Source organism: Ooceraea biroi, chromosome 9 (genome assembly GCF_003672135.1).
Source record: "Ooceraea biroi isolate clonal line C1 chromosome 9, Obir_v5.4, whole genome shotgun sequence".
In the NCBI taxonomy this organism is placed as follows: Eukaryota; Metazoa; Arthropoda; class Insecta; order Hymenoptera; family Formicidae; genus Ooceraea; species Ooceraea biroi.
The window spans coordinates 13371198-13389112 of record NC_039514.1 but is presented as its reverse complement, the minus strand read 5'-3'; the positions used below and the strand labels follow the sequence as shown (position 1 = coordinate 13389112).

The 17915-nt window shown below is 48.5% G+C and overlaps 1 protein-coding gene across 2 annotated transcripts; it reads right to left on the bottom strand.

The window, feature by feature from the left end:
• Positions 1-421: 421 nt before the first annotated feature.
• On the bottom strand, positions 422-17484 carry LOC105277343 (calsyntenin-1). Of its 2 annotated transcripts, none has more exons than XM_011335628.3 (4): positions 17012-17484; positions 12337-12619; positions 8400-9211; positions 422-7498 (listed from the first exon to the last, which is right to left on the bottom strand). In XM_011335628.3, the coding sequence occupies exons 1-4, from the start codon at positions 17145-17147 to the stop codon at positions 5844-5846; spliced, it is 2886 nt and encodes a 961-aa protein (XP_011333930.2). In that variant the 5' UTR covers positions 17148-17484; the 3' UTR covers positions 422-5843. The 2 variants fall into 2 exon arrangements, with proteins under 2 accessions (XP_011333930.2, XP_011333931.2); XM_011335629.3 differs by having other exon boundaries at positions 12337-12616; positions 17012-17483.
• Positions 17485-17915: the final 431 nt, after the last annotated feature.

Genomic DNA, 17915 nt, shown 5'->3' with positions numbered 1-17915 from the left:
GTGCTTAGCATACAGATAGTATTTATTTATTTATTTATCCATAATAATTAAATCCCTTAACTGTACTATACCGTTACTTAATCTTATTAGTTAACACACAATCAATCTCTGCGATGGGAGGGAATTTAGTCGGCACGTAGTGACGTTCCATTACGGCCTAACGCTAATCGGTAGTTGATTATTTCACTCATTACACCGTCGCCGTGCAAAATTCTCGTCGCTTGTCGTTTCTTTTTTTTATTGTTAAACGCCTGATCGTCTGTCATCACGACGTGTGATTTCTTCACGTTATTTCTTCTTCTTAAGGGTGTCATGCGTACAACGAGAAATAATAACGAAGCTCCGCAGTGATTTCGTGTCGCTCGGATATTTCATGTGAGAAACATGTATAATGTATTTTGCGTTATGCGTATTGTTTTTCTTTTTTTGCGTTTAACCGCGTTTTGAGCATTTAATTGCGATATCTTACCGAGAGATCCGAGCAAATCGATTACGAGAATACACATGGCAATCTCGTTAACGAAACCCGTGCTCTCGAGAATCAGGCTCGTCTCGTCTCGTCGAGATCTATCAGTACGCCAATTATAGCCGGATCGGTCCAAACTTGTGTGACTGCAGATCAATCAAAAATTCAATCAAATTTCATTAACGAGCGTTCTCGTTCCATCATGCGGATACACGCTCTTGACGCATCGCTGTCATTTTAAAATGCTGTAGAATGCGTATTCGCAACAGTTTTACATTGTTTTACTGGACCTTCTCGCTTCAACAAGATCAAGCAAGGTGGAAGCTCAGACACGGCTCGGAATGGCACGAGCGATTTTGCTCCCCGAAGCGTTATAATTTCCCGATTTACGCGCGCGCGCGGGCACGCGGGTCTAGCATGTACGGTTCCACTGTGTGATTAGGTGAATACCTCTGTGTGTGTGTGTGTGTGTGTGTGTGTGTGTGTGCGCGCGCACGTGTGTAAAAGTCGATACGCGCCGGTGGCTGACGTGTAATGTACGCTCCCGAATGATGCCCCCTTGCCGCCTCGTTCGGGGTAGTGACGAGGGGGTGACTTACTTCCTTCCTTCGAAAAACCGGGAAACGTAATCCGCGCGTTACAACCCCCCCCCCCCCCCGACTACTCCGAGTTCTCTTTTCTCAAAGTCTAAAATATTCCTCTGTCCGTTTTAGGCAAACGGTACGTGTGTATGCGCGTGTATCTGTGTGTATGTGTTAAGTGAGAGAGACGAGACGGAGCGGGGCGGGGGCGGGGGCAGGGGGTAGTATGTATATTTGCATACGTAGACATACATACATACACGAAGGGGGAGGGGCAGGGGGTACCTGTGCATATGCATACGTACACGCTAGCTGTCTACAAAATACATTAGTACATTACAAATTCATACCTCTTTCCCTTCTCTCCCCTCTTTCCCCTTTTCTATATCATCATTTGCAAACGGCTTAGATATATTCTTTTTATGTATTTATATATATATATATATATATACTTTTATATATATATATATAGTAGTATCATCTAGTTGGTTTTTTTTGTTCTGCATAGTTCTCCCTTTCCTTTCCTGCCGATTAATAAGTAAGTACAGCTTTAGAACGGACACGAGCACCCGAGTGGGTTCACGTGTCGCGAGTCGCTTTTCCAGCTTACGGATTTCTCGAATACCGATTGAAAGAGACTTTTGGTTCGCTCGGAGCGCAGCGAAGAGAGAAGCTCGCACGAGCGCGCGCATGGAGCACCTCTTATTTCTCTTATTTCGCATTTCTCAAACTTAATTTCAAGTCTCAAGAGAAGGCGGTTCAATTTACAGACGAGACTTAGATACACTGTTATCAGGTGTTAAATTGCGTTCGTTATCGCTGTTATCAAACTGCCTGTGTACCAAGAACAAACACGGGAATCGCCCGTTCGAGCAAACAAAATCTTGCGAGGAAAGAACGCAATAAATCTTCGAAGGATAAAAATCGAAGCAAGAGTAATGAACGAAGTAATTATCGAGCAAAGAAGAGATACCTCGCATGCACGCATGGTTGGCGAAGAAAATTGTTCTCCGCGAGACATCCCTCACGTTCCGACTTTCTCACGGCGCCCCGTCGACTTCGTTACAAAGATATCGTGCGACGCGTTAAGGGGGTGTACATGTGTCATCTGCATGTGTGTCGAGTACTACGTTATCATCGCGTGTACGACGACCGAAACGAAATAGGAATCTTCCCACGTCTCGCAAACCGCTACCATCATTTGCCGTGCACTTGACGAACTCGTGCTCGTGCTCGTGGATCAAGCATAGAAACGCGTGTGTACATTTACATAAGCTAATTTAGACAATCATAAAAGCCAGATCAGCTTCCTCGACTTCGACCTGCCGCGGTGGAGGCAGTCGCGAGTCGCCTCCCTGGTTGATCTTAGCGTCTTCGCACGTCGTTACACGATCTTTATAAAATACGAGATTACATTACGATAAAAGACTCGCGTTGCGATAAATCGTTAGGAAAACGCTGAAAAAAAAAGAAAAAGACGGTACAAAAGCAAGCGTACACATCGGTATTTTACGTATATAAGTATATATGCGATACATGCGATCTGGTGTTATCAGGAACAGATAAATGATCATACATGTCTCTCTCTCTTATTTTTCTTCCTTTTCAATAGTAATCGACCTCCGCTTTTCTCATTCGCAACGATCTGAATCACGATCGAAGTATCTGTTTCCGCGCGAGTCGGAGAAATGCGTAAGAGAGGGTAGCATCGTCGTTCTATATAGAGTAGCTGCTCGCCCGTCGGAGGACGGAGATAAGAACTGAAGAAATCTATCCCCTCGAGGCCCGACAAACGAGAAAGAAATTGCGTGCGGCACGTAACGTTTCGCGACCGCGATTCATGCGGGACCGTTCGTTGACGAAGGGCATCCCGAGAAAAAACGTGCTTCCGACGAATCCCCTTATAAAAATGATATGATATGCTCGTTGGAAAAATAAATTGTTTCGAGTTATAGTCTCCCTATATGAATATAGATATATATTCGTACAACGAGTTCCTCGGTACTTAGGTGCCTCCGCCGAACGATTCGGTACAATTTCTAGATTTACGCAGCGCAGACATACGTGCCACGCATCACACACGCATACACGCACATACCTACGCACACGCACGCATATACATATACGATAATCCGTTCATTGTTTCGCGGCGAGCGATGAATATTGAATGCGCAGTCGTCGTGTCACCGTTTCGACGAAAGAGAGAGTTTAATGTACCCTACAATGGGATCATTGCACGTGTGACGCGTTTTCCGACACGGGACCATCGACAGCCATTGTCCGTCGCGGCTCATGACAGTCCTTGCCGGACAACGGCGTCGTGTCGCGTCGTGCCGACGGACGCGTTCGATTCTTAACACCTAACAACGCTACCGTCAACGGTAAATGGTCTAAAATACAATCCGGGGAGCTTTTCGCAATAGCGCCTGCCTCGGACACGGCGACAACAGCTGAAATCACGATCGCGCAGCGACGACTACACGCTCGCAGTGGATATCGCTTAACGCGGTATGCCGATTGTCTACCAGCGATTTGCGAGAGGTCCCCGATAACGATGGAAAGAATGGGTCCCGTCAGGACAATTCCAACCGAGTCCACTTTAACGAAAGAACACGCTTGAGATGCGCTATTAAAATATGCCAAGGAAAATTTAACGTAATATTGCTTAAAAGGCACGTAAAAATTAGTTATGTCCATGAAAAGAACATTGCACAATATACGACGCGTCTCGCGTCGGGGAAAATAAACGAGATAAAGAGCACGCTCGATGGCTCCTCCAGCCGCTGCGCATTACTTTAGAATAATCGTCTACAGTGGTAGACGATTATTCTAGTGCGAGAGGAGACTCTCTCGCCGCGGAATAATGAGTGGACGTTGTATGTATGCATGTATGCATGTATTATACGTAATGTAATGTAATGTAATGTAATGTAATGCATGTATGTATATACGTATGTATGCATGTATGTGTAGAACACATGCGTGTCCTCGCGCACATATAGCCGCGATACGATACCTGTGCCGTTAAGTCGCGAACGCTTGCAGAGAATCGACAGATTTTTTGACAAAGAGGAAACAATTCGCAGCGCATGTCGATTCTCTTCACGTGCTAAATAATTTCAATTAATTAGAAACGAATATTTATATCGGGAAAAATTACGTAACACGTGAAGCGTTCGCGCGCGTGCGCGCGTAGAATTGTACCCTCGTCAAATATTTAATTCTCTCGAAGCGTTCGCGGACTAATGGCCACGCGGTGCGGCTTTGAGCGGCCGCTTCGCCGTACCGATATACTTATGTGAACACGCGCACACACATAAACGGATATGACGCTATACCGATTATTTTAACGTTGAAGCACTATCGTAAGACGCGTGGCAATGTTCTCGCTACTGTTTGCCCTTCTCATTCCTCCGCAAATCGATCAGGAAGGAACATTGTGCAAGAAACGATCGTAACGACTTAAAAATAAAATATGGAAAGTATCTCGGGCAAGTATATCGTTATGGCCCAGGCTCAGCCCGATTCGCGTGCTACGCTACGAAGCGACAGGCCCATTTGGCTCGTCTCTTCGTCACCACGCGCGTTCTGCCGCCGGTTTAGTTGCAACCAACTCGTAAAGCGAGCGCTTTTCATCGAAATACGAAAGACACGATTATTATGATTGAATTATATTCATGAGATCAAATACGTGTGAGCCCTAGATAAGAAAGTTATTTTTAGTCGAGAAGACGAGGAAGAATGTAGAGCCGGCTCACAAGCGCTGTTTCGCATTTAAAACTAGGCTACCGGGCCGTCCTGCCTATAATAACAATAATAATTATAATAATAGTAATAATAATAATAATGACGATGACAATAATAATGAAATCGAATTGCTTGAGTAAAATGGCGGATATAGTCGCGTAGCGTTAGTACGAGTAAAATAGCGATAACCGTAAGGATAGAGTAAAAAGGAGGAGAGATAGTTAGGAGTATAAAAAGAAAAAGCCCCCTTGTCCTACTACTACCACAATGATGAGTCGAGAATATAAATTAATAACTGTCGTAAATATTCCCACACCAGAGGCGGGGTGTTTAAGTATCTCTTGCGTGTATCTCCGATTCTACCAAACATCAGCGACGTGTGTTTGTAGGTAGAAAGAGTTAACTATTCAATAAAGCGTCCCGCACTCTTACAGGGTTTTTTTTTCCTTTAAGGCGCTTAAGACGAGTACTAACTGAATGCCGTGTTTTATTCGTTTCACCCTTTCAATTTCATTATATGCCGATGTCATCTACGGAGGGGGAGGGGACGGATGTGACATGATGACGCTCTCGCGCGGTCAATACAGGGATACGGTAATCGTTTAGAGAATCGGGCGGGTGCGGAGCAGAGCTTAGAACGTTTAAAATCTTATTATTCTATAGCCGAAGATTTTCTCTAATCTATCGACGAGCAACTCGTCGTGATATCTGACGTGCACAAGAATAGGATTCCGTGAAATCGATCTTACGGACGCGGATTGTAGATACGATGATCCGAAATCTTGATTACTCCCGCGGAGCAATCTCGCGAAGAGCCATCGATAGTCTCGCGGGGGGGATTCTCCCGTTCGCGGAATGCTTCCCGAAACGTTCTCGGTAGACGCGTCGCGCGCGCGCGCGCACGAGCACACGCCGAGGCGAATACGACGAGAACAACAGAGTGTTACAACGATCTTGCGGAAAGAAGCGGCACGCGGCCAGTACTCCTCTCAGTACCACGCGAAGAAAGGGGGATGCGAATGCTCATGTTGTCAGGATTAGATCGCAATTTAAACGTCACGATGATCCCACTCGAGATCGTGCGGCGAGTTGTGACGGCGATGCCGACCGTTGCTCAGCTCGCAGTCGTTCTCGCAGTCGGAGCTGTCGAGATCGTCGTCCCGGAACGAGCCATCCTCGGAGTCGGAGCTACCGGAATCGTCTGCATCCTCGTCCCGCTGATTCTGGTGATGCTGGTCCTGCTCCGTCAGCCTGTCCATCGGGTTCACGGTGATGGCGAGGGCCGAGTCGTCCCAGGCCATCTCCGTCTCGGCGGCGAGCTCGTCACCGGCAGATCGTCGTCGCTTGGCCGCTCCGCGGACTCGCGCCGCACCTACTACCGCCATCAGCAGCAGAAAGCCGATGCAGGCGGCAGCGACGATAGTGACGGCGTGGCTGCTGCCGGCGCCAACGGATCTGTTGCCCTCGCGAAGTGCAGCCGTGGCGTATTCCTCCGTGAGATCGGCGTGATGCGGCGACAGCTGTGCGTGACCCGGCGCCGGCTCGACGATTCTGGCAATGGGCGGTCCTCCGGGTGTCGTATGAGGCAGGACGGTCGTCTTTTCCTTCGGATGGATCACTGCTAGCGTCTGTACGTATTCATTGCTGGCGAAACGGCCGCTCAGTTCGGAACAAGTGAGCTTGAAGACTCGATCGAGATAGTAAGCCGGCTTGCGGTTCGTGTACATGATGAGGCGGATGAGCTGCTGATAATTGTAGGGCGAATCTGCACCCGAAAGAACGACGCCGTCGCGATCGACGCGGGCGGTGATATCGTGGAACGCAAGCAGTGCATCGCCGGGCAAGCCCAAGCTCTCGTGATCGGGATTGAGGCTCGGATACACGCTGACGGCGCAGGCGTCCAATCGTGCAGCTGATCCGGCGGTGACACGCGCGTCGGGGAACACACGTACTCCGAGCCGGAAGTCTGCATACTCTCGGGCGACGTAGCCGGTGCCATTGACGGTGATGCCTGGCCGTGGTGGCGGAAGTACGGTGACGTAGGACTGCACAGTCGGCACCGGCAGCGGTGTGTTCTCGCTGCCCTCACAAACAATCGTCGTATCGAGGCGGAAGTTACGGCGACCGGGAGTCGGGAAACGCCTGGAATTTGAGTAGCCGATGCGGCGCAGCAGAGTCTCCACGTTCGTACGATTGTCGCCGTCGATGCGCACCTCGGTCAGATCAGAATTGGTTAGCAGCTGAGTGCCCGGTTGCAGCAGATCCATAGGTGGCACGTGAATGCCCTCCTGGCAACGTCGCAAGCAAGAAAGCACTTCCGGCTTCTCATTCCGGCCAACCAGGACGGACAATCCGGCGAGATAACCGCGGAAGTGATGTTTGGTCTTGTTCTCAGAACCTTGCCAGCAGGCGCCGACTGTCAGAGTGGTGTTGACGCCCTTGGCCGGATGCAGCGGCCAGTCATCGATGACCTCGGGATTCTTCTCGTCGGCGCGCCACTCCTCACCGTCGACGTACAGGCTGACACGCGGGAAGTCCACCTGTATTGCGTAGTGATGCCATTTGTCGTCGCACACCTGGCCGAGCTTCCAACGCCACTCGGCAGCGCGGAATATGTTGGGATCGCCCTCGGAAAAGTCACGTCGCAGCAGCAAAATCAATCTGCAGTTCCTTATGAACAGGGCGTAATGGTGCCTATTCATCTCTGTAATTGAAACGACGTAGCGTTAGTTGCACCTTTCGCGACATCACCGTGTAATAAAGCGTGCGCGCGGGCGGAGACGCGTCGGCGGCATTAAAGGGAAACGAGAAATTTAATGCGAAAGGAGAGCGGATATAGGTAAAGCGAGGGGAAAGAGAGGGCAAGGGAGAGAAGGACTTGCGAAAGGACGAGAGACGTTTATAACGGAGGATTACACGTCGCCCATGGAGACCGGTCGGTATTTAGAAAGATTTGTATTTCAGACCCGGTAGAGATAGCTAGAGGATATTTCAGTTGAACTGTAGACGAGAGCGAGCGCGAGCAACGACCTACATAAAGCGTGCGCGCGACCTGATTTCTTGCCAAAATTCATTCCGCGCAAGGATTAAGCCGCTTTGTTCGAAACTTCACGATAATACCTCGGCGTTTCCGCGGGAGTGAGCGTGTATATTTTAACGCTCGAACGCGCGTACTCTCAGCGTCGAGTAATCTATTCTGCTAACAACGGTTACGTCGCCGAACCAACGCCGTTCGACATCGAAGCGACCGGTGTGCTTATCAACTGCCTAAGATGATTATTCTCTTTCTCTCGGCAGGTATAAAGGCAAATAGAAATTGTCTAATATGAAGTTTCCTTGCTCGCAATAAAAGCAATTAAGGTAAATGTGCAATATCAACGTAATATAAATGTAATTTAATTTACTGAATCAATGACAAAAAAGAAATAAAAAATGTTACATTTCTTGCAGTTTGATATCTTCGCATTTAACTTTTATATTTGCTTCTAGTATAGTTGATAAGTGAAAAACTCGAAAAGAGATCATGCAAATAATGCAGACAGATAATCGAAGAATCAAAAACCAGGTCAACTGGATTGAATATTAATGTTGCACAAAGGACTTACTGTGATCATCGGCGGCGCATAGGATATGTTCCTTGACATGCGGGTCTTGTCGTGGACGTGGTCGATGCTTTACCCAGACGCCGATGGTAAACTTCTGCGCCAGACTGTGCTCCAGCACGTCATTCGGCACGATCGCGGCCGAGTCCACACCGTCGAATTCAAAAATCTCATCGGCCTCCCTGCCTTCATCTCTGGACAAGGTTGCCGTCCAGGAAGCCGTGGGTCCAGGAGTGGGCAGCAGATCCACGCTATCCCGGGACGCACCGCACAGTTTCCGTTGACTGCGTACTCCATAGGTGTCACGGTCGCAACCCTTGCCGATGTGATCGGTGGCCAGGGTGAGGGTGGCGCGCACGTTGCGCAAGATGCAAGGCGCGTCGCAAAGGTCGAGCCGTGCCGACGGCAGCAGCGGCTGCGAGCCAACGCCGGCGGCATAGTCGACTCTCTCGGGGATACCGCGCCATCCGGGAGCGCACACGCGGTTCACCTTGACCGTCACCATCGCCGGTGCCGATTGTTTCATGCCGCAGTCGTACGCGACCACGCTCAAGATGTAATTGTGCGAGCGTTCATAGTCGAGTGGTTCGGTGTTGCGGATCGCGCCCTCGTTGTCGATAATGAACGGCTGATCGGCGGTGAGAATTTCGTACTTGCACACATCGCCGAACTTGGGTGTGCAGTCTCGGTCGGACGCCTCGACGCGGACCACCTCCTCGTACAGACGACCCTCGTCCACCGTGCTGACGTAGGCCGGCTGCAGGAACTGCGGCGCGTACTCGTTCACGTCGACCACGGTGATGTGGACCGTGGCGCTGGAATGAGATTGAAAGTATGCATCATCAATGCCCGTAGTCTTTTTTCCTCCGAATAGCGGCGCGTTCGAGGAACGTGCAGATGCCTAGTCGTCGAAGCCTAGAATGCCGGTCCTTCAAATTCCCACGTTTTCGCATCTCCATACGTGCACTCGTGCAATTTATATCAATGTTTTATAGTATCCGGGTTCGATAAACTCGAGAAAGCAGCAAACGACTCTGTATAACTTTTTAATAAGCTTTATCTTTTTTTAAATAAGTTTTATATCAAACGGGAATTTCACGTTACACATGAGTCGCACTATACGCGGATTTAAGAGGATTTATATCTGACCACAAAAAAAGATTATATTGATCATTTTCCGGACAAATTCAAGTTTACATAATTCCATCAACGCATGATGGATTTATAAAGAGTATATTTCTCGTCACAATGGTTATTTTAATAACTTTTGTTACGAATCTCTGAAAGTTCTCGCGAATTGATGGAAATTTATGTACACCGCGACGACGTGGCTGTACATAAATTTACAGTACTGATACAAGGAACTATGTGTTGCAACAATTTGCGTTGGCACAACGGGGTGGGAATATGCATTATCCCACAGGTCCGCTGGGGAGGGATTTAAAAGAATTACAATCGGGCAAATATTGGCAATATACTTAATATAAAACATTTATACGGCAGTGTCCGCTTTGGAAAGCGGTATCGGAAATTTAATATGTGGCACATAACGGAAAAGTCAATAAAGCGATACCGCAGAGACTCCCCTCGTTACGTATGAGCGCAAAAGGATTGAATTTCGACTCGGAATTGTTTCATTGCCGAAACACGCGTTCAAACAACGACCACTCCAGTTACACACTCGAAATCTATTTACGTTTGAAATTTTAGACAGGGTGCTCGCACGAAATCAATGCACCGAAAATGGAACGCGGAATAATAAATAATCGGGGTGACGTGACGGGATACGTGACCGCTCGCTCCTCCATATTAATACCGTAATGATACATCGGACGCGCGTATATGGATATACTAATTAGAAATTACGATGTGCATTATATAGACAACGATGCTCGAGCGCGCGATATCGGCCGATCGATATTGCATAATTCTACGAGGGCCGCCGGAGCGAAATTTCGTTGTAACGTCGTGCCCACCGTATGAAAGATTCACCGCGAAATCTTTTATATAAAAGTGTCGTACATCGTGCGCGTATATGTATAGACACGAGATGTTTCACTATTGATCTGCTATTCGTTGGCGGTGATTCGGCGAGGTAAGAGAAAGAGAGAGAGAGAGAGAGAGAAGCAGAGATCCCAGACAGTTGGAAACAGGGCGCGAACGTCGTACTGGATTTTTACAGTAAATTACCTGCGCGCAACTCGACTTCTCATTTGTTTTAATTCTATCCAAATATCGCAGAATTTATTTGTTTGCACCAACGCGCATTGCAACGGGACAATTACGTGCAACAGCACGCGAAATTTAAATTTAATTTTATATATATTTGCGGCTATTACGCTCGTAATGTAAATCTCATAAACACTCTCGTAACAACGGCACAAATAAATTAATTGCAATCAGAAATCTTTGTTAGCTCGCTAGTCCCTCATGTTTCCCTATCCTTTTACGAGATTTCTTAATTGCTCTTATTTATATTTAATTAGATATTGCGATGTGATATCGCGAGTGTGAAAACGTTTTATTTCGAGAGGAACGTGCAACGCATTTATCGAGGCGAAAGATCGAGAGAAGCAAACGCGGACGGACGCGAGGAAATAGACGGGGCAGTTATCGTTTCAGGCGGGCGTGAAATCGCCCTACCTCGTAATGAGAAAATTTGTGCACTCAAGTCGGGAGTTATTTCCTCATTTAGCCGATACACGTCCGGACTATGGCGTATACGAATGCGCCAACGCGGCCAGAAAAATTGGCATTGTACTGCCGCGACGCGCGATCCGATGACCCATATACGCGAGATGACTTATTACGGCTTTAACTGCGGATAAACCTACAGTAAGACGATGCACTTTCGATAAAGCATAACTCACGTCGAGCTCACGCTTGCAGTTTTTTATGGGGTTGACCGAAAAATCCACATCGACCGCTTTAGCAATTCAAACGCAAAGCTATGCGTTGAAAATAAAATTAATAGAAAAATTAATATAAAAGATTGATATAAAACTAATATAATATAACACAAAATTAAAATAAAAGAATGAACTCTCTCTCTCTCTCTCTCTCTCTCTCTCTAAATAGATATCAAAGACATGTGATAACAGCGTACGCATAATGATACACGTATAATAATCTGGATATCACTGGAGATTTAAATTATAAAAACACGCGAAATAATTTAACGCACGTAATAATTTGAATTATAATACGTTGAACATAAAATCGACAAGATAAAAAAGCATTTAATTTGTAAAGTGGAAAACGCAATAAACGTATTTCTACGCTTTTACTCGGTGTTTCTACCCTGATGTAGCCCTTAATTTTAATGACAAGACATCCTTCATTAGAAATGTATGAATTTACAGCGTGGCACGAGCTTCTCTAAGAGCTAGAAAAAGACACGGGCTGAATTTAGAATTGCATTTGTATCAAAATTATATCGTCTCTCTTGTAACTTCTGTTATCTGTGCGCCTTTCAGCGGGAATTTCTTTCCGACTATCTGAGTACGCAATGAGAAAAGATAACTGCACGAGCGGTCCGGCAAGGTGGAAGTGTAAATTTCCAGTTAGCTTATCTGAGAGAGTGCCGAGTGCATCACACGATGGGGAACCCTTTTTTTCATCCAGCCCAGAAGCAGTCGAGCTAAAGCGGACTGCGCCTTGCGCAATTATAAGCTCAGGTATAGTTCCTCTCCCGCATCGGCCGTATTGCGCTCCACTTTCGTCGAGTTTACCTCACCACGGGGAGGAGTTTCTTCCAACAAACTCTCTCTCTTTCTCTGCTCGCGTGCTGCACTCACATTATAGCTATAAGGCGGTTTGCGCCATCGCGGTAAACGCGAGGCGTAACACGCGCGACTACTCGAGCGCAAAAGGTGAGTGAGCGAGCGAGTGGAGACTGCAATTCGGCCCCAAATGTATACGCAAAGTATAAAGCACTCACTTCTCGGATTGCGCTCCGTTGCAGCCGACCGCGGCGATGTCGAACTTGTAATTACGGCGTTTCTCGCAATTCAGAACTCGAAACGCCCGCAGCTCTGCCATTCCCTTCTCTTTCAGGACAATCTCGAAGGGCGCCTCGCCGTGGTGCTTGTTCGCGATGCGGAAGGAGCAGACCTTTGTTCCCAGGGCGCGGATCTGTGGCGTGACCTCGACCAGAGTTTCATTCTCCTTGACCAGGCCGTGATATCCGCTCTCGAGACTCTCCAGATCCAACCGTGGAGCTGCTGAAAACACACATGTGCGCGATTAATTAGCACCGCCGACATTCCTCTCCCTCGCTTCCTTCGCCGGCGACAGCGGCGAAAGAAACGCCTCCTCAGTGGGTTTCCGGTTTCGCTATTTCTAAAAGCGGAGTCGCGGAGACTGGAGCTGCTCGCGTTACTCGCGCGAGCTTTCAGCTCGTTTTTTCTCGGGGGACGGACGGCTGCTGATCTCGTCGCGACGTTTCTCCCGTTTCGAGACGAGAGGGTAGCGTGTGTCTCCGGAACGAGAACCTCGTTCACGATTAATGCAGCCATCGAAGTCGGCATTAAGCCCGTATTATCATAACGGCGCGCGCGACTACATCACATCCTCGGTCAATAAAACGCCCGGCTTGCAGCGATGTAGGCTGTTGTTTATGCAGAGTGTTTCATCGGCACGAGATGCTCCTCGCGCTATGTTTACGTCGTTATGTAAATTTGGGGAGGGCTTTAGTGGTGTCGATTTTAAGCATGCGCTCCCACCTCTAGCTGGCGCGCCGTTAGGAGAGATTAGTGGATCGCAATTTAACGACGGTGGAAAAATGCCGTACGTTAACGTTACGTTACGTTTCAAAGGAATCCTGTGGAACGTACCATTGCGCGTATGTAATGAGGGAGCCCTTTAATTAAGCACCGCGACAGATATTCGGTGCGCGCGCGTTACGCGGTTTCCGTGCCAGAGAGAGGGAAGAATTCGGGATCCAGTAGAAACGGACTAAGTGAAACAAAAGAGCCAGCAGCTCGTTAACTCGTTATCAACTTCTTCAACGCACGAATAATGAGAAAAGCGTTAAACGATTGTAATGCATGCGCGAGCGTGCGTAAGCACAAGTGTGGAGCGTTCTCGTTTGCGTTCGCCACGGTGGCTCATAATTACGCTGTTAATTACTGACGCTAGCGGTTTGAGCCGGTAGTCAACAACTAATATCCCAGTTTCTCCCGTGTAAGCTTCTCGGCGACACGACGGTGACCTAGAACCGCATATCGGGCTATATTTGAGTAACGAATTCCGCGACCAATTTCGAGTAGATTTTTCCTTAGCGGGAACTTACGGATACCTATCAGCGATATTTAAAGCACCCGCAATGAAAAGCGAAGGAAATGCTTGAGATAATCGAATCTATTGGTGGAACGGTCAATTATTCATTGTTTTCGTTCTATTTGTACAAATTCGTACGATTCGTGACTATCTTTATTCTAGACGTTTCGGATAAAAGGCTTAATTGGAATCAGATTTCGGAAAACAGGATATTTTTTCGAGGAAAAATCAATTCCACGTTTATATCGAGAGAACTATTCTTAAAACGTACACATGGTATTTGGGATGCATCATAAAAGAAATGTCAGAGGGATATCGACTATCGCGATACTCATAGAACGCAAATTCGAGAGTGAGAAGAGACAAAGCGAAAGGGAAGTTTGTTCACTGACAAATTATTCGTTGTCATCAGATTTTCGCGACTATAATTTGGAAATAACACGTATATTTTACGCAAATCCCGCGTAATTATTCACGAGCGGCCACTCTCGATCGCAGAACGGAAGTCAATTATAAAATGTATGCATAATGTATCTTTCGATTATCTCGTGATTACGTTACACGCGGCGTCGAATGCATCAAAGTTGACACGCACATATTTTACCATGTACAAAAACTCTGTCTGCGACATTTACAATTATATTCCATTAATAATCTACGCATCACAAGTTTATATTTACCAGTAAACGAAGGATTTATGTGTCAAGGATGACATATAACATTTACGGGAGTGATATGAAACGACCGTTTCTTAGCGTGCAACAATAATTTGTAGCAAAAACTGTTACATAAACTGCACAAGCGAGTTTCTCGTTCCATCTGTCTCGTTTAAAGGCGTGTCAGGCTATCCACGCTGTGCAGCGTAATCTAAATCAAATGATCGTAAACGATACTTCAAAGACACCAAACGTTATCGGCAGCATGTAAGCGGGCAATATCGCTTAATTAATATCGCATTTCTCGCCGCGGCGTTTAAAACTTGGTTATCTCATTAGAATATTCCGTGCAATCGTCGGCGCATCTAATTTCGCCGACCAGTAATTACCGCCTCGATCGTTAATTAACTTGACCGTATGCAAAATATTACTTTGATGTACGCGGCGTTTACGGCATTTACGTATCGGGAACCGCTAAAACGCGTTCAATTATCGGGAACGCGTTTCGCTGCTCTGCGAGAGCCTCCGAATCCCGCGAAATCCCGCGGGCCTTTTTCATCTAATCTTAGGCACGAGTGATCAGGGCTAATTGACGATCGGCCCTACGCACGCGAGACGCATCGAAATATTTTTAACGCGTGTAACACGATCCCTCGTCCTCGCGAGGGGACGCGACGGGAATATTAGATTCACATCACTTCACCTTCGTCAGGCTTTGCCCGAAATCGGTCTAATTTTACCGCCAGCCACCCCTCTCGAACGTGATTCACACTTAGTTTGTTATTCCGACGAGCGTGACTAACGCCGTCATTCGGTGAACGATCATAACGGTGCCCCGGTAATTGTCTCTGAGGGGTCTCCGAGCCTCCGCTTACGCGAAGAGTGCATTTAATTAACGCGGATGAGCTCACGTAAGGCTTCCAAAGTGTCATCATCATCATCATCGTGCGCGTCCCACAGAAAATTCGACGCGTTCAGCGAATATCGCTCTTCATTTAATCCGCCATTCTTTTATGTTCTTCTCCAGGTGCAGACACGAATTTCCAGATCTCGCACAATGCTGGAATCACATCGTTCTTCCTCGTCGATTTCGACTGCGCTGAATTAATTCGAGATATTATTCAAAAGCGAAAACGATGGTTCTAAATTTAAATGGCACGGAACGCATCAGAAAATATAAAAAATATTTCTAAAAGGACTCATCGAGTATCGACAATAACCGAGTATCCTCAATGCATAAAACGACGTGAACGACGAGCAATCGTTATTTTTCTCAGCCACGTTTTATCGTCACTTGTCTATCGGTGCTTATTGTCGCGTATATCGTTTCGTCCGTTGTCAGTACGCGGCGTAACCGACGTCATCCATCTATCTGTTTGCACCAGGTGTAAAGGCGAGCAATGCAAAAAGCCGCGGTCGACCAGTTCGACCAGCCGCAACACGAAAGAGGAGAACTGCGTTAAACGCGAACAAAAGAGGAAAAAGGAAAAAGGACGCAGTGTCGTCGCACGTTTATTTCAACGGCAAACTCGCTGCATTGCCGTGTGTCGAGGCGCATCTGTATTTCGGCAATTTTATTACCGCTTCGCTTACGGTGGGCGCGCGCGCTCGCGCTCGCACGAATAAATTTTAGCGGCATCGTGGAATTTTGCATAAGTTAGTTATTCTCGGTGTTCCACGAATTTCGAAACGCGAGGCCGAGCTCCTAGATTCCAGCATGCAGATCGCGGAATTTTTCCGTGAAATCAACGCGTTCGCGACGCACGAATCATTAATCAGTTTTCTGCCTCGAGGCATCGAGCAGTAATAGAAAAAAAACATAGAAAAGAAAAATTCCAAACTGACTGACTCGCGCGGCGGCGATTCGGTCTCCGAGAGAGAACGCGGAAGATCCCGAGGGAGCCAAGGACTCGAGCTCCGAATTTGTCCATCCCGACACCCTTCATTACGTCACGCGCGACGGCCCCGTAAAACCCGTCAGGGGACTCGACATCAACAACGGAACACTCTCGGGATCCCTCAACAGGCATTTCTCCCCCCCCCCCTCCCCCGCATTTTTCCGTGCCCTTATCGCGAGTCTTGATCTCTGGTATTTCGAGGAGCCGACAATTTCTCCCGAGGGAAGAAAAGGATCATCCGACAGCGTGATTTACTGGACGGTCGGCCTTTCTTTCTTTCTTTCTTTCGTCGGTCATTTCGCACGACCACGGCAGTGGTAGCGGCGGCGGCGGCGGCGGTGGCGGCGGCGACGACGGCATATCGACCGGCTGGGCGCAGTGCAACGCTCAACGCTCTCTCGTCGTATCGTGCATCGGTCGGAGAGACCGTGTGCACAGGCAGACAGGCGCGCACACGGTCGATCGGCGTTCGCCATAATAGTTTCGGCGGGCCGCAGGTGCGACCGACCGCTCGTCGCACCTGCGGGACCGTCGGCGTTGGTTCCCGACGGCGGACGCGCTCCGCGTCCGGCGTCGGGAACCGCGCATATGCGACGGCCTCCGCTCCGACGCGGACGTCCGATCGCGTCGAGGCTGGCGACGTTCTCGCGCGCGGAGAACGCCAGGTAGCATGCACGGCGACGTCGAAATGTAGGGCACGGCAGCGCGAGGACGCGAGAGAAAGGGCGGGCGCACGACGACGGCAACGGCAGCGGATAGAACGGCAAAGCGGATTCGTCACCTCCATGATCGTTGCCGTAGGTGCTCGACGGTGTCGAAGGCTCGAAAGCCGACGCGATGCTTGCGTGGGTGAACCCGATGCAAAGGGCCAGCAGGCCGCAGAGCACCGTGCTCGCCGTCACCCGCGGCGGCGGCATGCTTCCTCCGCTACGGCTCGTCGTCCCGTCCGTCGACGTGGTTATCCCCGTCGTCGTGGCCGCGAATACCCTGAAGTCGTCACGGAGACTGCCCGCGGTACTGGTTGGCCGCGCGCGCGGTGTGACTCACGGCACCTTGTAACGCGTCCGTCCTCACTTGTGCTCGTCCCGCACTCTCGACGACTCTCTCGGTGCGGCGTCCTCCCGCTCTCACTCGCTCGCGCACTCGGAGAACACTACGCTTTTTAAAGGAGCATCGCCGCCTAACTGCACGGCACGGACTCTCTCGCGCGCGCGCTCGCTCGCTCGCTCGTCGCTTGCTCGCGCTCCAGCGACACACCGCACACACAATCGTGGAGTCAATATTTGAGCGGAATATCGATTCGCCGCCAGTCGAGAGAAAGAGGGAGGTAGAGCGGGAGAGAGAGAGAGAGAGAGAGAGAGGACGGCAGTGTCGATTCTCGCCACATGCCCCGGGGCGGCGTTGCTGCATCGTCGTCTTTAAACCCCGTTCGCACGGTTTTTCCCGAACGCGAGACGCGTCGCGTTCTGCGCATGCCCCGTAAGTCGAATTCGAAATAGCTCGTAATGGAACGACAGACCGTGCATGCTGCAGGAAAGTTTTGCCGCGTTTTTGTTATGAATAAAATACAGGTACATTCTTGAATTTTAAAAAATTAATTAGAAAAATCGACTGAACCGACTGCAAAAAATGGAACTAGAGCGAATGGATTTGTAAATTCGTTTATTTAATTTACGATTTACATT

What these genes read in the sequence shown, in the direction of transcription:
- LOC105277343 (XM_011335628.3), bottom strand. Translation starts at nt 17,147, where the DNA reads ATGCCGCCGCCGCGGGTGACGGCGAGCACGGTGCTCTGCGGCCTGCTG. An exon ending in AACGGAGCGCAATCCGAGAA is followed by an intron (nt 9,212 to 12,336) that starts GTGAGTGCTTTA and finishes ATCTCATTCCAG; the next exon opens with CGCCACGGTCCACATCACCG. An exon ending in ATGCGCCGCCGATGATCACA is followed by an intron (nt 7,499 to 8,399) that starts GTAAGTCCTTTG and finishes TTTCAATTACAG; the next exon opens with AGATGAATAGGCACCATTAC.